Genomic DNA, 26,074 nt, shown 5'->3' on the forward strand with positions numbered 1-26,074 from the left:
CTTACAGATTTGTTGCCTCAGTTTATGTGTAGCTATGCATGATTGTTATGTACATGATAAAGACAAAAGCCCATGACCTGTATCTTGACACAGTGACTTGAAGTTTTCAGCTGACTTTACTAATTTCTTGAAGTCTCTGGGGTAGTTCTCATCAGGTGAGTATGTTGAGGAAAGACAAAAGGTTAGTTAACTGCCACTTCCAGCAAAGGAATGTAAGCTTTTGTTCCACCCCATTGTTGAAAGGAGTTTTTACATCCTGTTATGAGTGAAATAATAATCATAGTTGAAATTTGGAGTAATTCCACTTCAGGCTTACGTAGACTTAACATTTAGCATAATTTCAAAGTGTATAATACCAAAAGAAATACCTGGATGAAGTGTTTCGATAAGGATTTTTGTTCTGAGTTTGTTTACCTTCTAATAGCAGAATATGCAATGCTCAAACAAAAATTTTAACAATTTTTCTTCTTTAGAAATTTTCAATGCAATTTGAATGTCAAAAAGGTAATGAACAACATGTTATATACAGAGATTGCTCCCAGTATCAATTTCTGAATCAAGCATGAAAAGTGATTTATCTCATTTCTGGAATCAAATTAATCCTGTTGTAATTGAAGCTATTCCATTTCACACGCTATTTTGCTTGTTTACAGTGGTGCTGTGGATTATTTTAAATACAGTGTTTTTGTCTGTTTTCAAGCTAATGATGGAAACTGGCCACTACTTAAACAGAGCTCAGCCCCTGTGGTAAAACCACCTCAGATCTCCAACACGGACTGGAAAGAATCGAGTATGGATACTGCTTTAAAACAAGGAACTATATCCAGCCAGCCCTTGCCTACTTCAGTACTAGGAAGTACTGATAAGCTGGTGGGTTTCATTTGTGATGTATTTATAGATATGTTTTGCTGAAATTCTGAACCTTTGGCTTCCATAGATGAAGTCACTTCAGTTACATACACATTTGGTTTCCCTGCTGATGATTATTTATAAGCCATAAAGAAAATTGCCTTTGTATTCCTCCTGTTTCTTTCTGTTCTTAGTGCATTACCTTTTCTTTTTTTTTCAGCTTCAGTAGTTCATATTCCTTCCTGCTCTTTTACATATCTGGTCTCCCCTTTTCTCTCCTTTTGCTTCTCCTAATCATCTCACCCATCTTCCTATTTCTGTAATTGAAATTTCCATTACTCTTTTTCTATGGTGAAGATTATCACTCTTTCAGTGTGCTCTTTTTCTCACAAAATTCTCATAAAAGAAGTCACTAAATTCATCCTTGAATGAGACTACTGGTAGTGTCTGCACAGTTGTTCTAGTACTTTATTAATTCTTTAAGGCTATAATCTTTAAAGAATAAGAACCTGGTCTTCAAATAGTTCTAGTAAACTCTGTTATCACCCTAAATATTATCCAATAGGTTATCAACTAGATACTGAGAACCAGAACCTAAAACGAGTTACTCAGGTTTTGAAAGTATGTAAATTGTTTTGGATTTGTATTAATAGCTGAAGAGGCCTGGCCTCTGTCTGATGTATGATGGGATCGTGCGATAAATTCTGGTAGAATCATACCTAGTGATGAGGTAACACAGATTGTTTAAGTTTACTCCCTTGCTGTCACACAAGATTATTAGTATTTTCTGTAGAATGAGGAATGTTCTTGCTCACAAGTATTTTATTTAGTTAAATATTATGTACTGTTTCTTGTTCTTACATAGGGTCTTGACCTGGGGAAGGTGCCACCAGCAGTTCCTGGTGTAAGCAAGCAGTTGCCTCAAAACTATGGGACCTATCCAAGTCCAGTTCCCTTAGGAACAGGTTCTACAAATTCTCTAGAAAGACGGAAGGATGGCAGCCTGCCCAGACCTGGCACCAGTATAACAAATCGGCAAAGACCTGTTCCACTTCCGCCGCCAAGCAATGTCCATCAGCCCAGTTCTTCACAACAGATTCAGCAGAGAATTTCTGTACCTCCCAGCCCTACATATCAACCTTCTGGTCCCCCGTTGTTTCCAGGAGGAGATGGCAGACCAGAACTCCCCTTAACTGTCGCAATCAGACCCTTTCTGGCTGATAAAGGATCACGACCTCAGTCTCCCAGGAAAGGGCCGCAGACAGTGAACTCCAGTTCCATCTATTCCATGTATCTTCAGCAAGCAACACCACCAAAGAATTATCAACAAGCTGTATACAATACCTTAAATAAGTCAGTAAAAGCAGGTAAAATATATGTTCCTTTGTTGTTCTTTTGAAACAGACTATTAAGATCTGATCTACTTACTGGGTTTAATTTACTTCCACATCAGTTTGAAAAATCAGTATAAATCTAGAAGAGGAAAGATACTTTTATGTCTGCAGCATGGCAGAAAAATGATCCCGTATTTTGAGGGGTGATATATATACATTCAGTCACCTTTCATTTAATACAAGATGCAGTTAGAACAATACAGCCTGGATACTTTACCAGTACTTTCAGTCACAGCTTGAAAAAACAATGTCTAGAGAGGAGAGTTTTTCTCCTTTTACTGTCTCCTTGTGGAAGAGGAAAAACATTCCAGGTACTACTCATAGATTGTAATTGTAAGAAGCATCATCAACAGGTGAGTGTGTATTTCTGTTTTGATAGGTTCCAATATAATTAATTTGATTTTTTTAATATTTTCTGTATTAGCATCAAACAGGCAGCAACAGACTCATACCCAGTTTATTTGAAAATATTTGATTATGTAATTTGAAAATGGTTCTTCACTGTTTTCCATCTTTGTTTTTCAGTTTATGGAAAACCTGTATTACAATCTGGCTCAACTTCTCCTTCACCCTTGCCATTCCTGCATGGTTCTTTGCCTGCTCAGACTTCCTCACAGCCACAGTCTCAGCCTCAGACTGAGGTCTCTGAAAAAGATCAAGAGGTGGAAAATGCTCCACCACCCAGTGAAAACAGCAATGTGGAAAACATTCCTCGTCCTCTCAGTCCTACCAAGCTCACACCTATTGTGCATTCACCCCTACGGTATCAAAGCGATGCTGACCTTGAAGCTCTCAGAAGAAAATTGGCCAATGCTCCAAGGCCATTAAAAAAACGTAGTTCTATCACTGAACCAGAAGGCCCAAGTGGACCCAATATACAAAAATTATTGTATCAGCGCTTTAATACTCTTGCTGGAGGAATAGAAAGTGCTCCTTTTTATCAGCCAAGCAACCCACAGGACTTCATAGGCATCTTAGCTGATGTTGATAATGGCAATGCTAGTACCAATGGCAATATTGAAGAACCTATTTCTGTGCAACCTACAGTTCCTCTTCCTGATGAGCCACCCCCTTCATCAGATGCCAATGATAATGAATTACCTTCTCCTGCTACTGAGGAACTGATAAGCACTGAAACCACAAATCAAACACCTGAAACAACTGAAGATAACAACAACAATCTTGCTATAGTTCCTTCTACTGAACAGTCACCTAGTCCTACACCTGAGGTCAGTTCTCCAGTAGAAGATGAAGCTCCTTTGCCTCCTGCTCCTCCTCCTCCCCTTCCTCCAGTAAGTAACTAAGAAAAAGGACAGTTTTGTGGAGAATAAAATTAGGTGTGTGTCTAAGCATAGCTAGAAGATGGTAAGCTATGTTTGTCCTTCAATTGTTATGCCACTAAAAAGAAAATTAGGGGGCCTCCAAGAATTGTGATGAATTAGTTTCTTTACTGCCATAGCCATTTAATATGGAATATGTGCATACATTCAACAGGAAGTTGTGTAGGTACTTTAGGTTGTAGAACTTCTGGGAGGGATATGCTCTTGGTTTAGAACTACTTCTGGAATCTGAGATTCCATTAAAAATACTGTTTTCATTTCCCTGGGCCTACAGAGAGAACCATATATATGAAACTTAAGGATAAGCCACGGCAGCAAGAAGCATTTTAATTTGCAGACAAGATGAAATAACTGTTCTGGGAGCAGTGCAGTCGTTTTCCCCTGTGAGCAGAGGGATGTGGGACCAGGGGCTGATCCTAACACCACCAACAGCTGACTTGTTTTAGCAGAAATGTTTTTCTAGTGGGCTGGTTGCATAATTTGAATTACTTTCAACGTTGCTTCTCCAGCTGTGCCAAAAACCTTGTCATTACCAAAATCTACGACATAAGGAGAATTGAAAATGGGGGGAAAACTGTATTTTATTTGTAGTTGTTGCTGTGACACACTTTAATACTGGCTTCAAAGCGTATCTCCACTTCTTGATTCAGGCAGGGACCTTGCGATCCTTTGACAATGACTGCAGTGCACATGGGGCCTCATGTGCATTTCCCATGGCCACAAGTGGGCCGGGATACTTCTGGGAGAATGGAATATGCTAGCAACAGATATCATTAACACTGAAAGAGGCTTATTATCAAAATTGAAATAGCCATACCAAACAGGAGCAGGAATGAAAACAGACCTTACAGTGCTAGGACTAAAAGCATTCTATAAATGCTGTAATTAACAATAGACTTCCTTCCCCCCCACCCCCCCGAAAGTGACAAGGACACATGTGAATGATTCAGAATATTTTCAAAACATTTAAATGGGTTTCAGATCTTCAGAATGCATCTTCTGGTAACACCAGCCAGAATGCCACATAAAATAGCTTCATGTTCTGCACTTCTTTTTCCCATAGCAAAAGTCACAACTTGTAGGCACCAGCCTGCTGAGACAAGGCAAAGAAAGATTCCTCTGAATAGAGACTGATACTCGGGCTTCTCTCTGTCATGTTTTCTATTCTAAGCAAAAGTGTTAAAAGTGTTGACATTGTCTCAGACAATCCACCACAAACACATTCAGCTTTGTATCAGATACAATTAAGATGGTGGTGCTTAAAACCCACTGACTTAAGTACCTCAGGCCTTGTACTCATTACTTTTAATTAGAAACTTCTAAATCGTATGGACACGCTTTTTCTAATTGAATAAGATGTAGTAAGATATCAAGCCTTTTATTTAGAGACTTTATAATAGAAACATTTAAGGAGGATGAGATTCTTAATTTAGTTAAAAAAAAAACAACTAAATCATCTGTTAGTACTCGTGCAAGCTAAAATTTTGCCTTCCAACCTCCATCAGACAAAACGTACCAACCTGAAGAAACCGAACTCAGAAAGAACAGGCCATGGTTTGAGAGTGAAGTTCAATCCGCTGGCCCTCCTCCTGGATGCTTCTTTGGAGGGAGAATTTGATCTTGTACAACGAATCATATATGAGGTGAGCTGCTAAGGTATAGCAACCTCTTGAAGTATTTTTTTGAGAAAACAAGTGCTGAACTCTTTTATGGTTTCAATAGGTTGATGATCCCAGTAAACCAAATGATGAAGGAATTACACCTTTGCATAACGCAGTGTGTGCTGGTCATCACCACATTGTGAAGTTTCTGCTTGATTTTGGTGTAAACGTAAATGCAGCAGACAGTGATGGATGGTAAGTGTCAACTTAGCATCTGGGAGAGACTCCATTTTGGTGCACATTCAGAGTTCAGTTTAGACCTATTTGGAAACATTTTTCTTCCCCGTAGCCCCCAGCAAATGAGCATGTTCTAATCTCTAGGTGGTGGCAAACTCAAATGCAACATTCCTATGTGTTCAGCTCCTGTGCAAGCACACTCAAACCATAACATATACTATGTTTTGTTCTTAACTCGTGGTGTAGTTGCATTTGTTGTTAGATGCTACACTCATTAAACTGTAAGTAGGAAGGGATGAAAATGAAGATTTCATCTTCATATAACCCACCACAGATTTTGGTACTGCTGAAGAATTCGTCTGTATAGCAAGACAAAATAATTAGGAGTCATGGAAGCTTATTTTTTCCTGTGTACATTTCTACTTTATTTCAGGACACCGTTGCATTGTGCTGCTTCTTGCAATAGTGTTCATCTCTGTAAACTATTGGTTGAATCTGGGGCAGCTATTTTTGCTTCAACTATAAGTGATATAGAAACTGCTGCAGACAAGTGTGAAGAGATGGAAGAAGGTTATATTCAATGTTCCCAGTTCTTGTATGGTAAGCTGTGACGCTACTTTACGAGCTTCTTCAGCTTTTCTAAAATTCACCCCTTTTTATCTCTGATTTACATCTGCTTAGGTCCCAGACTAGACAGTACTGCCTATCACCTTCCTCCTCTTTCCAAATGCTAAAACCAGGGGATTATGCCCCATTCCTGGCAGGGCTCAAGACCAGGCTGGATGGGGCTTTGAGCAACCTGGTCTAGTGGAAGGTGTCCCTGCCCATGGCATGCTGGAATCATTAAGGTCCCTTCCAATGCAAACCATTCTGTGATGCTCACAGTGCTTCTGTTCTTTGAGTTACTTCACAGGCCACTTCTAATGTCACTGATTTTTAACTTTTAATTTGGCCTAATTTCAAGAAAATGCTTCAATGGGAAGCTTCCATTTGACAGTAACCAAGTTGTCACGTACCCTGACAGAGATAATCCAACTTCCAGGTGTACAAATTCTTTAGAGATCACATCTATACTTAATGAATATTCAACTCAATACCAAGTTCTATTTTGCAAGGAAAGGACCTTGATGGAGCAGACAGATTTTTCATTTCCATCAGAGGCTGAAGGCTCCATTAAGGTTCCGTATAGCTGACATGGTGCAGATTTCCAAAAGCTTCAAGCATTACTGTGTAACACCTCCTGTAGAAAACAGGCCTGTGAGAAACACATAGCAGTTCTCTAAAGCTGCTTTGCTCAGAACTTTGTAGAGCTATTTTTTTCCTCATGTGAAAATTGTGAAGTTTCTATTGCATATAGAAAAACTCATGCTCTATACTGCTTTACAGTACTCTGTAAAATTTGGTTTTGTTATGCACCATAACTTCCAAAAGCATTCCATCATGTGCTAAAAATTGTTCATGAAATCTTTTATTAATAAAACAGACTCATATTTGGGCCACAGTGTCCATACAAAACATTTTGGAGGGAAAACCAAGATCTCTCATGATCTAGGGCATTAGAATCATAGAACAGCTAGGGTTGGAAAGGACCTTAAGATCATCTAGTTCCAACCCCCCTGCCATGGGCAGGGACACCTCACACTAAACCATGTCACCCAAGGCTCTGTCCAACCTGGTCTTGAACACTGCCAGGGATGGAGCATTCACAGCTTCCCTGGACAACCCATTCCAGTGCCTCACCACCCTAACAGTAAAGAATTTCTTCCTTATATCCAGTCTAACCTCCCCTGTTTAAGTTTTAAGCCATTACCACTTGTCGTGTCACTACAGTCCTTAATGCATAGTCCCTCTCCTGCATCCCTATAGGCCCCCTTCAGATACTGGAAGGCTGCTATGAGGTCTCCACGCAGCCTTCTCTTCTCCAGGCTCAACAGCCCCAACTTTCTCAGGCTGTCTTCATATGGGAGGTGCTCCAGTCCCCTGATCATCCTCGTGGCCCTCCTCTGGACTTGTTCCAACAGTTCCATGTCCTTTTTACGTGGAGGACACCAGAACTGCACACAATATTCCATGTGAAGTCTCACGAGAGCAGAGTAGAGGAGCAGGATCACCTTTGACCTGCTGGTCACACTCCTTTTGATGCAGCCCAGAATACAGTTGGCTTTCTGGGGTACAAGCGCACACTGAAGCCGGCTCATGTTTGTTTTATTATTGACCAACAAACCCAAGTCCTTCTCCACAGGGCTGCTCTGAATCTCTTCTCTGCCCAACCTGTAGATTTCTTTGCTTTATTGTTAACAGGAGTGCAAGAGAAGCTGGGAGTGATGAACAAAGGAGTGGTGTATGCTCTGTGGGATTACGAAGCCCAGAATAATGATGAGTTGTCATTCCATGAAGGTGATGCCATTACTATTCTAAGACGCAAGGATGACAATGAAACGGAGTGGTGGTGGGCCCGTCTCAACGATAAAGAAGGCTATGTGCCTAAAAACCTTCTTGGGGTGAGTTCTGTTTCAGTTACCTTCTCTCTTCTACTTCTTTCTCCCTCCTGAAGTGGGAACTCAAGAATGTTCTTTGGTTAGGATGCCCCTGTCCATCATCCAGATACACTGCTATGACAGTCCAAAGCAGATGATTTTCCTTATTCCCTCTTGCCTCTGTGTCATCGTGAACAAAAAGGACAGGCTATGGCCACATTAGTGCTGAGTTTTACTTGGCAAGTAGTAAAGTTAATAGTGTTTATGCTTTCCTATAGTTATTTTGCCCCTCAGCTAAAACACAGGGTTCCTACATGAGGCATGATGGCTCTATTAGGCAGCATGAAGCTTTGGTCCAGGAAGTTCTTTAGGATGATTTTCAATACCTGGCACAAGACAAACAACACACAGACATTGTAGGTTAAACAGGAAAGAGCCGTGAGGATGCCAACTGTAGGCAAGTTGTTTATGCTGTTCTCAGTGAAACAGAACACTGTTATCCAGATACCAGGAATGTGAGGCTACCAGGGAGAGACATGCAGAGAACAATGTGTGAGACAGCCTTCTAAAGGACAGGAAATGAGCTCTCCCCAGAGCTCAACAGGGAGTTCTTGTACTTACGTAAGCACATCTTTTGGTCCAGGATGAGATCTTGAATCAAATGAACCAAGTAATTTCCAGAGCAGCTGCTGGCAGGAGGAACTCAGCCCTCAGCCTCCTGTCGCTTATGGTTTATTTTTCGTAAGTTACCCAAGAACATGCTGTAGCTCACAAAAATGTCACCCCTACCAACCACTCCATCATCCAGCTCTTGTTAACAAGTGCCCCTTAGAATTGGATTCATTTATATCTAACTTTGTGTCAGTCATGCAAAACCTAATGTTTTTTTCCATTTTTTTTTTACAGTTATATCCACGAATAAAACCTCGACAACGAACCCTTGCTTGAACTCAGTTGTACAACAGTGCAATACCATGCTGGTAACTGGAAACTTAAAATGTACACTGGAGCCATCACTTTTGATCATTTCACACTGAGAAATAAAACTATAATATTTAGTTTTAATGGTGCTTTCTCTTGTTAAATGGACAGCATCCACAATTTTCAAGATCTGCAGTTTGTAAATGAGGATCATTTTTACATGACCCACCACTGCTGAGGAGAGCGATACCTCCACTACCTACAGTGTTGCATCACTATCATTTAAAGCGGTGTTTTAAGTTAAAAGTTCCATGGTTGGAGCTTTCCTGTGTTCAGTGTTTGGAGGTGTCACCTGTGGGGTGCAGCTACGCTGTCCAGTTTGCTCCAACCCCACAGCAACTGTCCCACGTCAGGATTTTGGGTATTTTGTTTGATACCAGTGAATGTTGAGTTCTTATTACTGATCAACTCTTGGGTTCTAGGACACAAGATCTTCACTTACTATGTGCATAATTTAAGTAGTCACCAAAGCTAAATTAAGGCTAGGATTAAGCGGTAACTTGCTACATGCTTACATCCTAGTCTGGACAACCCCAACAAAAGCTTTAACTAGTCTAGCACCTCATGTTATTTGCATTTAGAATTGAGCTAGGGAACTGACAGAACAACAGTATTTGTACACTTCTCAAATCCCCTACACAGTATTTCATGTGGTGTTTTATTTTCTTCTTATTCAGCCTACAGCACCAGTGTTATCTCTACTAATGTAAGGGTTCCTCTGCCAGCCACTGGCACTTGTCTGCCCTGGCCACAGCAGTCAGTACCAAATGTGCAGCAGTTAAAGGATTTGTATGTCTGCATGGATGGAAGTGCAATAGTTGAAAAGGGTGAGAGTCTGGTAAGGGTTATACTGTGTGAGCTGAAGTCTGCCCGAGTCAGTCTAGACTAAACTATGAAGGATGGAAGTAGGAAGAGGGTCGTGTAGATGCAAAGTCAAGGAGAAGAAAGAAACAAGGTTTAGAGAAGGATTTAAGAAAGGCACTAGCTTATTTTTTTGTGGTTCCTGGCAGCCTCCAGCTGTTGCCAAGGCAAGTTATGCAATAACCTATTCCACTACATGGGAGTTTCCAGCAAAAAAACAAAGAGGCACTTCACTGGCATTATAATTGTACATGATTTTATACATCAAAAGTCTATTTTGAATTTCCATTATGAGTTTTAGCCATATTTCTTGTACTTTTCTCCCATTTAACAGTATGCAATTTAATTCTTCATGTACAAGTTCTGTGTATAATTTATATATCCATTCCTGCAGTGCTGTAACTTGCTTTTACCACAGGTTAGCATTAACTGTATATATTGTGGTGAAAAGTGAAAGGGTATTATTGTTGAAGAATTTGCTACATGAATGTGATGATTTCAAGAGCCTATGATACACTAATTCAGAGAACATGTAAATGTGCACAATAAAGTCCCGCTAAGGCATGGCTGCATTCTCCAGTATTTTTATACAGGTACAACAGCAGGCAGACTTGCCTTTGCTCACAGTTGCCATAAAAAGAGCAATCTGAGCTTGTCATGTTCTGCCTGTCACCTCCAGCTTCCTCATTGCTTCCTTCACCCGCTGCCCAGACAGTGAGTTACCAAACAGCTTTTTATACAAGTTCTCCAGTATTCCAGCTGTGATAAATTACTACTTACCTAGAAAAACTCTTGGGGGGTCCTTCACACACAAGCTACCAGCTTGGCCTCCTGCGCTGGTTTACTCAGTCTTTACCAGCATGGGAAGACCAGGGCAGAAAGTCACTTGGCACAGAGTGTGCAGCCACAGGATTCATCCCAGTGGTTGAACCAAATTATCAACAGTTAGAACTAAATTGAGAGTGCTCTTTATCAAAAGGGAAAGTTTCAGAGAGTAGAGACCACTGTATCCACTATTAAAGTTACACACTGCAAAATTAAGTATCACCTAGTTTTTTTAAATAAGTGAATTAATTTATTCATATTTGTACATTAGACTGTATACAATTTCAGAGTATTACAGTTAGATTAACAAAAGCTAGTTACCAAAAAGAAAATACAAAACTAAACATTATTCTGGAAGCTTATTTATATCACAGAAGTGAAGTTTCAAGGTCACGTTCATGTAAGTCCAGTTTGTGGTGTTTGCTGAAATATTTAGATGTTTAACATGAAGTGTTAAAAAAACCCCAAGTGATTTCTATAAAATCATAGCTAAGGCAGATTTTATTATTGAACATTGACTTTTAACCATTTGGATAGAGGGAAAAACCTGAGATCTATACCCAAAAGCTATTCTCTGCAGAAGAGACATACACATTTGTTTGCTTTCTGTAGCAAACAGTATACATAACTGTTACTATAAAAGTTGTGCTGTACAGGGACTGTTGTGCAGGTCACTTTTATATTAAGTGCCACTAAAGGCTTAACAAAATATACAAAGTCTTAACAGGTGAGGCTGTTTAAAGCAGTAACTGTATACATATTGCACACTATTGTAAATACTCATGGGTCAAAAAAAATGCTTCCCCTGATGCTGCCAGTTCCTGCATCCTGAACTGTGCTGGAATCATAAAGGGTCAAGAACCATGAGTGTTACCAGCCATTAACTACCAGAGAGCAAGAGGCAAGTCCATGGAGGCTGGGCTCTGCCCTCAGGTGCCAGCCGTTTGCTGTCCTTACTGGTCCCGGGACTCGTAAAGAAGTTTTGTTGCCTAACACAAAGACAAAACATCACTGTGTTAACTGAAGTTAACACCTTATCTCCCTCCTACCTCTTCAAAAATTTCCTTTAAACCCAAGGCTTTAAGTTCTTTATCCGTTTTTCTCTGTCTAAGGCACTTAAGAGCAGTCAGAGAGGCACTAGAATAATGTTTGAGACTATTCAGGGTTAGTTTAAATGCAGAACCTTTGGTCACTGAATATTTTAGATCAACTTACATTTGTTTTTTCTTTGTCAGAAATTACTGTTTCTGATAAAACCTGCCTTGGGAAAACCTAGATAGAAGTAATGTTTCCAAGATCTTGGTAATCCCTCTAAAAGATACACAGTAAACAATGTTATGTTCCATATTCCTCACACCTTCTTACAGTCCTGGCTAGGGGTTTTGGGTCATTGGTCTCAAACTATAGTATCAACCAACCTCCTGCCCTGGGGACAGACATGCTTCCTCTTGCCTTTACATGCTGTTAACTGGGACCTCTGAAAGCCTCACTGCACCCATCCATCACACAAAACCAAGCTAAATGACTGTCAAAGGAGACAAAGCACCCCACATATAAGATTTACTTCAGCCTTCTCCAAGTTTTGCCCCCATTGCTTACCTTGTGCATAGCTGCCAGCCAGCTTGCTGACAGCTTCTTATTACAGCTGAAGTCTTCACTAGCTGTAAACTTCATCTGCGTTAGCTCCTCTGATCCTGGTACCTTATACTGCAGAATCATACCTATGGCACGACTATTGCCTCCTGGAAAAAGAAAGAAAATCTTGAACAGGGACAGGTTCTGGAGCTACGTAACAGAACAACTTGTAGCTACTGAGCGCATCTGAAGACACCAGCTTATCACTTAACTGAAAGCCCTGGAAACCACAGGTGCATCACCAGCAGCCACAGCAGTGACCATGGTGATATTGCCAGGACACAGAATGTGTAAATATTTAGTTCTCTCTGGCAATCACCCAGGCAGAACTTGTATAAGCCATCAGGTAAAGCCACTAGCTACACACAAGAAATACCCTCTTGTTTCACTATTACTGTGTCTTCTTTGAAACAGACACCAGTTTCACACTGTAGCCTGCAGTCTGTAAACTGAATTACTTGTGTCGGGTTAGACTGATACCAAAAGGGCTCCCTGCTCGATACGAAGTTTGGCACAGCAATCAAAAATCCCTCCAAGGGTGGCAAAGGTTGGGAAAGGTGCTTACACAATACTAGAAAACAACTGTCAATGTCATTGGCTTCCTGAAGGAAATCTGCTACAAATGACATTGCTCTGGCAACTGTGTGTTAGCGACTTGTTTGTATCTCTTTTACCTTAGTTGCACAGAGGTAAGATAAACCAAAGCCAAAACACAGACAGGAAACAAGCTTTGTTTAGAATACTGCACTTTATTGGCATTATTTCCTGAAGACGCAGAGCATAAACTAAGCCCCAGGAACAGCACTGCCATACACAGGACAGCATTGCATGAAGGGGCTCCCAGAGGCCATTTCTGTAATATCCAAGAAGCCAAACAAAGACAAACTTAATCTAAGTGACCTAATCAAAAGCTCACGAGCAGTTTTCATAAAAGTAGCTATTCACTCCTCTTCTGGGGTAAAAGGAAATCCAGCTTCATCACTCACTCCCCCTGTATATACCTGGTCAGAATAACAGATTAAAGGACTACTTAGATCCATGGAAATCAAACACCTACAGCCTTGGACAGTTTGCCACTGTCTGGCATTCCAGGACATTACTGATTCAGGCAGAATACACCTCATAACAACAGATTTTACTACTTTTAAAAGATGTGTAAAAGCACACCATTAACAGTTTGTTTATTCAGTGCAAAGCCCTACTGGACAGTGCACAAGGTGTTATTCATTTCTGGTATACATGATTCAGCACACCTCTGTTGAAGTGGGTGATGCATAACACTGTGCCACTAAAAACAGTATTTCTCAACTTCCTTTCTCCCTTCCAGTGTGGACAACAACACGTGGTCTAAAAAAGGACTTAAGTGTTTTAGTTCTCCTCCAAAAAGATACAGAACACTCAGTCTCAGTTTATTAGATGGGAAAGGTACCTGTCAGATATGAATACAATTTGTATCAAGTTAAATAGCTATAGATCAAACAAAATCAGCACTGCAAAGGAGAGCTTGGGGGGGGAGGGATGGGTATGACAACATGCTTAGGTGAGTCATGCTCAAAGGTACTGATGATACCTTCAGGTATGTGCTGGCTCTCCAGAAGACTGGTGTAAGCGTAAGTATCTTTTTCTACCATCAAGAAGGAAGGCAGGCAGGCAAGAAGATAAAGCAGTCAGCAGAGTAGTGAACAAGGAGTTACAGGAACATTAACTCAGCAACATCTGATTTATTTGAATAGCAAGATAAGTTTACTGAAGTTAACATGCTGTACTGACTAAATATTGCACAGAGAGGCTGTCCATTTCGAAAACTCTAGCAGCGACAGAGGTGTTCTAAAGAACAATCATTAAAATTCCTGACCTTGTTTGTTCTCATTTCAGTGAAATCCTATTCAAGTTCATCCTGAAATACTCTAAAATCTGGTAAGAGATGAGGCAGTAAGTAGCTGCCCTCTGATTCAGATGTTACCAGTTTCATTTGGCCACCCCTTCAGCTCCAGTGAGATCAACAAAGCACAGCTTAATTCCCACCCACACCCCCTTCCAAGGCTCTCTCACTCTTCACACAATTGTTTGTACCAGTAGGAGAGAAATCCCATCTGGATCCTGAAATGAAAGGTACCAAAGAATAGCAGTTCCCTCCTATGAGCTTTTGAATCAACAGATCTTTAGCCAAAAGAACATTAAGAACAAACAATGACCACCTCTACTCAGGTTTATAAAGGAGCATTCCTGTATTACAGCAATTTCTCAATTCCCAGGTTATCCGCAAAATCCCAGCAGCCACAGACAGGGTTTCACAGACTGCACTTCGTTCTGAGAGCAGCTGTAGCTAGCACACCACAGTTATGGATAACCTGCAAACACACTGTCCAGCTCAAACCATAATTACAACTTCACATATTTTTTAATAGTTGTTTTGTATTCAATGGAAAACTTACCCCCAGGAGTAAATCCCTCTGTAAGTATCTGAACAGTTGAAATCTGTATAATTTCAATTTCATAATGGCTGTCTCCATCCAAAACCAGATACCTACATAACAGAAGAAAAAATTTTTTCAAAAATGGTATTTTTTTCCTATAATATGAAGTCCAAATCAAAGGAAAAAAATAACCTGTTCTGTGGGGTGGGGAGGGAGAGAAATCAAGCAGGAAAAAAGCCACTTTTCATTGAAGTTCTTCACTGAAAGGAATTCAAACCCAAACCACAGACCTGCAGTTCAGTTTGCCATAAGACCCTTTCAAAATATTAAAAGCATTATTCCAAACTTCTGGGGCAAACAGAGAACACAGACTCTGAAGTGTTGTAGCCAAGAGGCTGACCTGTAATGGGTAACAGGTGTGGCTGTCATCTCAACAATACAGAGCACTGTTAGAATCATCCTGAAACAAGCGTTTTTCAGTGGCTACAGCTTTTCCCCTGTATTGGCCTCTTACGATCACTCTTCTAGCTGGCAAAACCACTGTACACTCCAGTGGCACCAAAAGGCATCATCGGCAAGTGAAGCTCCACCACTCCCTGACATTCTGATCCACACTGCTAGTAAATTAAAACTCACTAAAGTTGTATCTATCCCTTCAGTCTGATTACTCTCTCCAATACCTTTGCAGCATGTTACTTATATTTTGCTCAGGTTTTTTGATAATAACATAGCTGTACATTATATATGTATCTTGCTGTGCAGTAATAACGTAGTTTACAAGTGCAATTACTATCAACCTTTCTTACCTCTGATTGTTGGAAAGTCGACAAACCATGAGCTCAGATTTTTCAGATGTCCCCAGAGTTACAAAGAACGTAGCACCTGGAAAGAAATGTTTTAGTATTCTAAGAGGGAGCTGAGAAAGGATCATTCAAGTATCAGAAAGGATAACTCCTGTTTCCTTACTGCACCTCATACATGGGACTGGGTGAATTAAGAGACTAATTGAAACACTGAACTGATTAACATCAGGAGAACATGCAAGGATAAAAAGCTGATCTTTAATTACCATGTTGTGAATCACAGGACTTTTCACAATTGTGATGTCCTTTCTCCCACATGTTGTGGAAATACAGATACTCAAGATGCATCTTTTAAAATGAGAACAGATTTGGAGATGGCAATCAGGCCACTAAAGCCTTGTCACCATAACGCAAACTATTGTTTCAGTACTCAAAAAAAAAACCCCAACCTGTCAGAAGAATCTAACAGCAGGATGTGACCTTCAGCACTGTGCTTAATAAATAGTGAAGACATCTCGTTTTCATTACAGAAGGCTAGCTCACTCCTACTCTGAGGTCAATGAACTTCATGTTATGTTTCTTCCTGCTCAAAAGAGCCCCTTTGAGACCAGGAATCAGCTACATTAATGAAGTGATTCACAACATAAAATAAAGCAGACTACATGCCTAACCACTTTATTTCCTCCATGCCTCATGCTCCCTGGATTACCTAATCCCAGTACTGCTGGTCTGGGATATGAAAAAAATAACAACATAGAGCCCTGCCAAACCATCTGCAATCTATCTCCATAATGGGAACCATGCAGCCCAGGGAGCTTCACCTGGCCATTTCACAATTTTACTCAGTCCCACTGACCCCTCAGCAGCTGCTGATGAAACGAGACAGCAAGACAGCAATGGCAAAGCTGTAGAGAACATCACAATCACCATCTCTGACTGAGATCTGTGGCTCCACACTACAATCATAGAATAGTTTGGGTTGGGAGGGACCTTCAAAGGTCATCTGGTCCAGCTCCTCTGCAGTGAGCCTGGACATCTTCAACTAGATCAGACTGATCCCAAGTCAGGAACAACTTCAGACTTCAACTGCGTAACACAAACGCAAGCAGGATAAGCTTTAAAAAAAGTCTTCAGTTTAAAATACACTATGTTAAGAGTCATCTACAACCTCATCTGCAAAGCAGAGATAAGAATGACTTGTGGGTCACAGGGATGAACATACTCCTCTCTGCACGTAGCCCCTCCCTAGGAACATTCATGCTACCAACAAGTACGTGGCGTAGCTACTGATTAGACACTGGCATCACACTGATAGCCCATCAAAAGCCACTGAACAATCACACAACGTTTTAAAAAATGAAGACTCAGCTTTCTTAATGTAAATAGAACATGAATTGCTGTACTGCATGTAGTTTTAATGCTGTGCAAAACTGACCACTCATTATGTTCTGCCCTCACCCATAGCTGTAGGCCACAGACAAGATCAAAGCTCAGAGATGAAATCTGAAACAAGCATTGTATCTTGTTAGAAAATATTAAAATATTCCATATTGTGAAGATTTTCCATCCTTATTTAATGTTAACAGGAAGGTGGCTACAAGATTCATTACTTCAAGAAACATGCCAACTGCATACGTGTTCTCAGAGGCATTGAAAATTCCCTTGTCTTTAGTTAAATCTTTGTAAATACTGGCTAAAAAGTGCAAACTTCTCTCTAAATAAATTGATGACACAGAATTATTAATTGGCAAATGAGAAGCATGACAACAAATGCCAGAGAAGGACTCTTCCTCAGGGACTGTAGCGACAGAAAAAGAGGTAATGGGTTTAAACGGGGGAAGTTCAGGTTAGATATAAGGAAGAAGTTCTTTACTGTGAGGGTGGTGAGGCACTGGAATGGGTTGCCCAAGGAAGTGGTAAATGCTGCATCCCTGACAGTTTCCAAGGCCAGGTTGGACAGAGCCTTGGGCAACCCACTTTAGTGCAAGGTGTCCCTGCCACAGCAGGGGGTTGGAACTGGATGATCTTAAGGTCCTTTCCAACCCTAACTGTTCTATGATTCTATGAAAACAGTAGTTAAAGGAGACAAAACCACAGCTCATTTGACAAGAAGTATTACTCCTCCTGTTGATCAGTTTTAACACAGCATTTGAAAAATACAAATGAGATCAAACCAGCACATATATGCAGTTGGTCCTTACCATTCATAAGTACTTTAAGCTGCTTGTCATAAAACTCTGATTCTTTCTGAGAGATGAGGGCACATTCAGCACACTGGCGCACAGGGTCCACAAAGCACATGCGAGGCAGAGGCACTTTTTTACTGCAGCACTTGTCACAGAAACACTTCCCACATCTTCGACAGTGGTGCTAAGCATGAGGGGACAATTTGGTTACTACAAATGTAAAGCGGAAACTAATAGGTAATAATCTGAGAAAGTTACTATATTAATTATCCCCCTCCTCAAGAAACAGAACAGTTTCTCAGGTGTGAAACATACCAGTTTAGGGAGAAAGGAAATTCAATTGCTACAGGGGTAGAAAGAAATCCCTGAAGACTGAACACAAAGAACTGAGTACAGTATGAACAGCAGCAATACAAGCCTTTGCTGGCACTCTTTAAACATGCTTCTGAAGCAGACCAGCCAAGACACTTTAATGGCCTCTTCACTGTCTAGTAAATCCTTCACCATACTGTCAATAAACACACAAAAGAAGAGTGGTTTCTAGGTCCCTTCACACTTCCAAGAAAAACGAAAATTCAACTGGCATTGCTAGTCTTCTCCCTTAAAACTTATTCTCAATTTTTTTTCCCATGGAAAAAGATAGAAATCTTCATACTTAAACCCTAAAGCTGTTTCTCTATCAGAAATACCAGGAAGCACAGTTCAAATCTAATGAAGTTGCAAAATCAGAACTAGTATTGCTATGTGTTTCACAACTACCGAATCTGCAACGAGTGGCTTGTGCTCCAAATCACTACCAGGGTGTGACAGTCCCAGCAGGTCTTCCTGCTGCAAGTTCTCATGTCAAAACAGGTATTCCCAGGCAAGCAGGAACTGATGTGCAGCACAAAGAGACTGCACAGTTTGATACAAGGAACTCATACACTACAGTTCTGCTCAAGAGTTAAGCTTTCCTTCCAAATATTGTGCAAAATTCTCTGCAGTAACTATTTCCCAGGGCTTCATTTACTCCCCACAATAAAACACCTCATGAATTAGTGTTTCTAAACCAAAACACTAAAACCAACTACCCACCATGCTCTTAACCCATCCAGCTAAAAGGTAAAACAATAACTAGGAGAAAGTGTGTTCCACAGTTGAAGGGAAGTAGAGAGTAGAGCTCCTTCCAGGTATCCAGCAACAGGACATGTGGGAATGCTTCAAAGCTGCTATGGGGAGGTTTAGATTGGGCATTAGGAAGAATTTCTTCACCAGGAGGGTGGTCAAACACTGTAACAGGCTTCCTAGAGAGGTGTGTGATGCCCGAAGCCCATCAGTGTTTGTGGCAGTTGGACAATGCCCTTAATAACACGTACAGTACATGACTAACTCAGTGAGCCCTGATGTGATCAAGCAGTTGGGCTAGATAATCACTGTAAGTCTCTTCCAACTGAAATATTGTGTTCTATTACTAGGATCACTGACAGACATCCTGCTGCTCTTCAGGCCTCCTGAAAATTCTCACCTATCTGATATAACATACTGGTATGTCTGGTGGTACTCATGCGCACCAGAATGATTCTACACTGGCCTGCTCACTTTTATGTGATGAGCATAATTTAACTCTAACGTCAGTGTTTTCTTTTCATACAGTGAGCCTGATTATGGCTCACAGCAATCAAGGGTGATTACACTTTCTATTTCAATTAGAAATCCCCTTTTCCAAACCCAAGATAAATCCTCTTTTATAACAGAAGGAGAACCTGAGTTTTGGTTTTGTGCATCTTAACAATATGGTTCTTTAATGTAAACTTATAACTCATTACTATTGAAAACAATTTTGCTTACATTTCCACACCTGAATTAGTTGATTTGTTTTCTATGTCAGTACTGATGTTAGCAGCCAACTTCAGCCGCTTCCTTTGAATGTAAATCCTGCAGGTACCCAGTAATTTGGGAGAAACTCTACATAGGTGTTACACATTGAGCAGAGAGAAGAATTTCAAAGAAACAGAATTAAACCAAAAAGGACCTTGACTCAGAAAAGGCAGAACACAAAGAAAAACTACTTTACGTTACATCAGACTTTGCATGCTCTTCTTTTGATTTACAAGGTAAAAGATTTCAGTAGAAGTCCACACTGCTATTTTGCCACAGTTAATGCTTTACATTTCATTGATTTCTCTTACCTTTCTAGTTATGAAGTCAAATTTTGTATCACACTGCATACATCTTGGGCACTAGAAAACAGTACAAATTAAGATTAATCTACAAGACTTCTAAACCTTCAACCCTACCACCACATACAAAGACTGAGCTTTATATTTTGCTCTAAAAAAAGAAACACCTTCAACACATTTCCATCCTTTATCTTTTCACTAGCAATGGCTTTCATTTAATTTCAATGTAGCAATATGTCATCCTTATTTGTAAGACAAAAAAAGCTGCCAAACTCATTCCAAAACTGCACTTCAGAAATACTTGCATTTAGTTACATACAGCTATCCAAACAGCTATATACTTCACAGTCAACTGGTTTTATATAAGCTATCATTCTCACTGTATTATGCTGCAATGCTCTGTTGACTCTCTAAAACACTGTTCACATATTTTAATTCTCCCAATACTTGGGACATTTTTGAAACACGCTAGGAGATAATCTAGTTTTCTTCCAAGCCACTAAGGCTTAATTTTATTCCAGCTACAAAATGTCACTTCCTGAAATATCTCTTTCCTAAAACAAGCTTACACCCACACACTCCTCCCAAAAGAAAAGCCAGAAATAATTGAAGACGTTTGTCTCTCTCAATGGAAGTTCTGTCTCTCACAACTAAGCAGAGTGTCAGGGGCGACAGTTTTGGTTTTCTAAGCTAGTAGGAGTGACAATTTAAGATTTCTGCATAGAAACTCACCTACCAAAGGGCTAGTACTCAGCCTTTAAACCATTGGATCTTCACCAGGATCTTACATATTTTATTCACCATATCAAAATGCTCTCTCTGGGGCTTAACAATGCAATTATTACAAGATTTATTTGCAAATATTATTTTAAAATTATGCCTGAGGTCTAAATCAGGGAAACGTGGTTAGATCCTGTAGCAAGTTTTATACCTCTTGAAACTGAACTCCTCAAACCAGATCATCTCAGGCTACAGCAGAATGTCATCTTAAAAACATGCCCTCAGCTCCGCAGGTGCTATTTGCTAAGCACACAGTAATCACCCTTTGCCTTTCATTAACATATTTCAGTACTTTATCTTCTATTAAATCAGGTTACAAGTGTTTTTGTCATCTATCTGAGGGACTTTTGCTTCAGCAGATTCCCAATCACTGTCACAAGTTTAACAACTATGGCCAAGAAAATATCTCAGTAACTAAATTAAAATTCTCTAGAAACCTTTCGTATTCTTTTGAAGTAGAAGACTTACTAATTTAAGATAGTTTAGATCAAGCATTCTGATGTCTAAACAGAATTTTAACGCATTAGAATAACTGCAGTCACCATAATGGAACACAACAGTGCTTATCGCCGCTTGCCATATTTATTATATTATCTGTTTCTAAATCCTAATCAAAAGAAAAAAGTGTTCCTGTATTGTTTCAAATAACATACTAGATTAAGGCATCCAGACACTTTTTTTCACAATGGCTGCAGAAAAGCTTAGAATAACATTCACTGATGAATAAGCAACTTCAGCATTCACCAGGTTTCATCTCTGTAACAAGTAGTACTCTACAGCCAATAACCATATTTTGCTCTATACTTATCTTGATTTAGTGTTTTCATTTTTGATATTTGTAGCTTAATAGCTTGTCTGGGAGCTGGACCTGGCTGTTTTTGTTGTTGTTCAGGAATCAGAAGGCACAAGCTATCTACTGGGAAAAAAGAGGGGGGGGTTAAATAGCTTTTCTAAATACTACCCTAAATGGACTTCATACATGACATTATTTTAAACATACAAGTTGCTTCTCAGGAAGGAACAAAGTTATCCACCCTCTCATTTAATACGAAGTCTATAGAAAAATATTTCTGAATTCCAGACCTATCATGATAACACTGCCTGATACATAATGCAGGCATAAATAAATCGTAAGTCAAATGGCATATGGCAACAGGCACACGATAATGGGATTTTCCTACAAAATGTTCTAACACAAGTTGGCAGATACACTGTTCCTTCGGTGCTTTATGTAAAAAGAATAAAGTGAACCACTGGCATAATATCAACTCCTATTTTGCCTGGGAAGAGATCTCTATCGAAGAAAATTGGAAAGGTGAATTCTTCCATCCATATGCTGACATAATTAGAGAGGGCACAAGTTCCAAACTAAGCTTTATTGCTTGACAAGTTTCTTATCACATCCACTGGGAAGGAATCATGATGTTCAAGTTACTTTTCATGTCTTCAAGATACAGGCTTTTTAAAACCAGCATAAATCTGAGGGGTTTGTCAAGTGGAAACAAAAAGATATGAAGGAAGACATGAAATAAAAATGCACAAGTATGCTCATTCACATACAATCAACATACCACTAATACTGGTATCAGATTACTTCATATAGCAAGAGGAAAGTGGAAGAACACCCAACAGGTGTTAGATCTTGGTATTAATTTGAACTGAGAACTAATTCATTACAAAGAGAGTGGAACTTCTCGCACATTTGCTGAAGTCTGATGACAATTTTGCATAATCCTCCAGATCCAGCCAGAGGTGAGAATGCTGTAGATGGCTGAGAAGCTATAGTTACACTTTACATGCTTTATTTGCATATTCAATAACAAAGCAACTCAAGAAGTGATGCAAGGTAACACCTGGTTGAGCACGCTAACACAGTGAACTCTTGCAAATGTGAAAGTTCACAAGCTCATCACCTTGTAATCCACCTGACCAAAGCAGCTGATGCCAGAGTGGAAAACGCCAAATGCAAACATATGGCTGATACAGCTCACAGTCTTTTCTGACACTACAACTGCACAGGACCAGCTCACTGCCTGAGCTACAGAAGTTTGCCAGCAGTCCAAGGCAGCTCTGTCAAACAACCAGTGCCAATTCCCAGAGCCTGAGCCAACACAGGCCCAAGCTACACAGAGCTCACCTCCCTCCTGCAGTGATGGAGGATCCCTGGGGACTGACTTTCACCATATCTATAAGCTCCTTTCACACATTCCAGCTCTGAGGCACTCAGTGCTTCTCAGCAACATGCAGATGCAGCGCACTGCTGGGTGTCAGGAGGTTTTGCCACCTCCACATTCAAGCATACATACTACTCAATTTCTAGTCCAAGATTTGCTTAATAGGAACACTGTCAGTTGAGCTCTGCTGGTGATTAACTAAAGTTATGGTAAGACAAGGCACATGCAGTGACCAACATCTGTCTCAAATTTAATGATGCTCAGCACAAATTTTCAGAGTATTATCCACCTTAACTCATTATTTGTATTATAGATAAAGCTACCAAAACAGAATGTTTTCTGTAGTCCTGCTTCAATCTCACACTCCAAACTCCCCAAAATATCTGATACTTTAAGCCAGTATAATCTTACGACATAAAAGTTAAAAGTTGAAGGATATTTCAATGTTACGCAAGTTTCACAAAACTACCAACTGCCATAATTTTTAGAAGGTATTACTTAAAAAAAAAAAGCCAGTAGACTCTTTCTGCATAAGAAAAGTAAAGCTACTGACTTTGTGTGTGTTACAGCACAAGGCAGTGTATTGGAAAAGTCACATCAACATTTGCTAATACCAATCTCTTGTCTTGGACTAAGAAGACGGGTTTTTTAATTACGTCTGACAGGGTAACAGAGCAAGTGTTCTGGCTGATTTCATTATCTAGATAACACTGCCACTTCAAATTTTACTTTATTAATAAATACATGGCCTTTATAAGCTTCCCTGTATACCCCATACCTGGTCTAGTTAAGGAAGAAGTTGGTAACTTATTTGGTAATCATTAATCAAAGGGATGTCAGATCTTCAATACAGTTTAAGAAATCTAGTGAAGTAACTCCTTACAAAGTACCAATAATGCATGATTAATAACATAGATTAACAAACATTTCAATTAATCATTTAAATTATTAATAATATGGATTAACAAATGCATCTAAATTTAATAATTTAAATGATTAATAGTACGGATTAACAAATTCATTTACATGCATTTAAATGCTAATTCCTCTCAACAGCAAATTTCACCTAGTCTGATGCAAACAGTTTCAAATCAACACCATCAACATACTGACAACAGACTAGAGGGGAGAAAGGTCAGGCTTACAGGGTGTGAATACTGACAGTAAAAGTGTAACATCACATTCAAAAAACAGACTTATACATTCAAAATATACAGACTTAAATATATCTAACTAGTTTAAATAAACCCCAACACAATCCTCAAACAACCTCTAATTGAATTAAGATGGCATGATGGATTAGACTGAGTTAGAAGTACTTTGGGGTTTTTTTAAATGAAAATAGTCTGCTATAATCAAAGACTACTGAAATACAAAACTACACTTCAGAAGGTCAGGGAGAAAAGTAATTTTAATTTAACTGTTGCACAGGTTATAGTCACTGATGCTGTTGCTGCCAGGAATCAGGTTTCTGGGTAGCCCAGGTGAGTGAGTGCACACAGGTGCAAATCAACAACACAGCAAAAGCAGACGCCACACAATGCAAAGGGAAATCACTTGCACAATAACTGCTCAGACTTTGCTACAAACCGATAAATACACACCCCATCTGCAACACACCCAGAGCACCACACACCACATGTGGTGCTGGCTGGCTTCAGATACCTTCTAATGAGTCTCAGCTCTGGATACTGACATTTTTGTCTTACCTACACTTATGAGACAGAGAACCAGTGATGACAGGGAGGGTTTTTTTAATTCTCTAAGTATGGAGGAAAATAACTTAGGAAAACACCCACAAAATATTTTAGCAGACTGCTTTCTTAAATAAGTTTAAAAAGTCACTTTACAAAGCAGTTAATTTGGACAAAACCAGCAAATGACTCACTAGTCACATACCTTGTGCCAGTAAAGGTTAGTCTGAGCTGCAGCAGCTGTGCTAGCAATGCGAATTTCCAGAGTTACTACTTTTACATAGAACTTTTCACTTCCACAGATACCACCTACAGAAGAAACTTTCTTCCTCATTCCTAACCAGAAAGGACATAGTGTTTCCATGCAGAAGAGACCAACCATGTTAGTATCTGGCAAAGAACGTTTCTGTACAGCAGCTCCCTGCTTAAATTCATATTGGCCCATCTAAAATCTTAATTCCAGTCACATTCAAATTAATTGGCATGCATCAACACCACAGAACACTGGCAATAAAGAAACAACTGACTCTTAAGTTATATTAACATCTAGCTGTAGGGGCCAGTAGCAAATAATGCATATGACGTGAAATTTAATACAACATCATGATCACACAGATTACTTAGAAAGTGTTTAAAACAAAAGTTGATCGAAACAATGTACGCTATTCAACACTCTTAACGCTACAAACATTCACACAGGGAGCCAAAGCGGCTGTTCTTACTTAGCCCTACTGCCTTATCACTTTGCGACATTCTTTTTTAAATCAACGTGGTCTTCAGAATTAGATTTACAGGGATTTAAAGAGAAATTCCCTAAACATCAATGCTCACAGCACTTTTAACTCGTTCAGTTTCGCACTCATTTTTGTGAAAGGGCACACATTCCTGGAGAACGAGCAAGAGCCCAGTCCTTTCAGTCCATTGATCTATGCGACATAAAACCCCTGTGATTCACATCCACAATCCCGACCCGGGCCACCCCGATCCGCTACCTGGCGAAGCGGGGCTGCCCGCCACCCGAAGGCACCCGGCCGGGCCCCCGCCACCCGACCACCGCCGGGACCCGACAGGCAGCGACGGCGGGGGACGGCAGGGACGCGCCAAAGGGAAGAAGCGCCATCTCAACACTCGATCGCCGGCCAGGCGAGTCGTGTCCTGACTCCCTACAGGGCAAGGGTCCCTGAGGCGGCGAGGGCCCCGCGGACAACGAGCCGACGTTCGGACGCGCAGAGAAGCCCCGCACCCCTAGGGAAGGGAAGGGAAGAGCGGCGCCCCCCCCCCCCACCGATACCTCCTTGTCAGGCACCCAAGGAGGCTCGTCCAGGCCGAACGGGCTGCGGGCAGAGCGGTGCTCGGGCACCATGCGCAGTCCGCTGGGCGACCGCACCAGCTTCTTGGCATCGCGGGCCTCGCACCCCGACATCTTCCCCTCAAACTCCGCCACCGCTTCACTCCCCCTCGGCCCCGTGAAGACACCGCCACTACCCAATGACCGCCCAAACCCCCCCAAACAGACATGGCGCGCTACCAATGAAAAGCAAGAAGCCGCTAGGCTCCGCCCACTCTCTCCAGAGACCCAATAAAACACTGCCTATGGACTTCCCAGCCAATCCCGTATTGCTTGGGGTTTAAGAAAGGCGTGTTATTCCTTCCACACCCCT

The 26,074-nt window shown here is 40.5% G+C and overlaps 2 protein-coding genes across 10 annotated transcripts in view; one reads left to right on the top strand and one right to left on the bottom strand.

Moving 5' to 3' along the window:
• The window catches only part of PPP1R13B (protein phosphatase 1 regulatory subunit 13B), a 70,629-nt gene extending 60,323 nt beyond the window's left edge, over window positions 1–10,306 (top strand). For all 8 annotated transcript variants that reach the window (XM_031049464.2, XM_031049465.2, XM_031049466.2 and 5 more), the window contains 8 exons: window positions 701–870; window positions 1,715–2,216; window positions 2,769–3,535; window positions 5,089–5,226; window positions 5,306–5,439; window positions 5,855–6,021; window positions 7,723–7,922; window positions 8,805–10,306. In XM_031049464.2, coding sequence (XP_030905324.1) covers window positions 701–870; window positions 1,715–2,216; window positions 2,769–3,535; window positions 5,089–5,226; window positions 5,306–5,439; window positions 5,855–6,021; window positions 7,723–7,922; window positions 8,805–8,846 — 2,120 coding nt within the window. In that variant the 3' untranslated portion in view covers window positions 8,847–10,306. The remainder of the gene's footprint in view (window positions 1–700; window positions 871–1,714; window positions 2,217–2,768; window positions 3,536–5,088; window positions 5,227–5,305; window positions 5,440–5,854; window positions 6,022–7,722; window positions 7,923–8,804) is intronic.
• A 494-nt stretch (window positions 10,307–10,800) lies between these two features.
• ZFYVE21 (zinc finger FYVE-type containing 21) lies at window positions 10,801–25,887 on the bottom strand. Of its 2 annotated transcripts, XM_005149580.4 has the most exons (8): window positions 25,705–25,887; window positions 19,775–19,825; window positions 17,622–17,790; window positions 15,424–15,499; window positions 14,636–14,727; window positions 13,771–13,824; window positions 12,165–12,307; window positions 11,103–11,554 (listed from the first exon to the last, which is right to left on the bottom strand). In XM_005149580.4, the coding sequence occupies exons 1-8, from the start codon at window positions 25,834–25,836 to the stop codon at window positions 11,519–11,521; spliced, it is 753 nt and encodes a 250-aa protein (XP_005149637.2). In that variant the 5' UTR covers window positions 25,837–25,887; the 3' UTR covers window positions 11,103–11,518. The 2 variants fall into 2 exon arrangements, with proteins under 2 accessions (XP_005149638.2, XP_005149637.2); XM_005149581.3 differs by lacking the exon at window positions 13,771–13,824 and having other exon boundaries at window positions 10,801–11,554.
• Between the last annotated feature and the right edge of the window lie 187 nt (window positions 25,888–26,074).

This window comes from Melopsittacus undulatus, chromosome 4, assembly GCF_012275295.1.
Source record: "Melopsittacus undulatus isolate bMelUnd1 chromosome 4, bMelUnd1.mat.Z, whole genome shotgun sequence".
Lineage (NCBI taxonomy): Eukaryota > Metazoa > Chordata > Aves > Psittaciformes > Psittaculidae > Melopsittacus > Melopsittacus undulatus.

Coding starts and splice junctions, on each gene's coding strand:
- ZFYVE21 (XM_005149580.4), bottom strand. CDS start 25,836: ATGTCGGGGTGCGAGGCCCGCGATGCCAAGAAGCTGGTGCGGTCGCCC. Junction 19,826..25,704: donor CTTGGGTGCCTGACAAGGAG/GTATCGGTGGGG, acceptor ACTGTTTTCTAG/TGCCCAAGATGTATGCAGTG. Junction 15,500..17,621: donor GCTTAAAGTACTTATGAATG/GTAAGGACCAAC, acceptor ATTTCTTTCCAG/GTGCTACGTTCTTTGTAACT.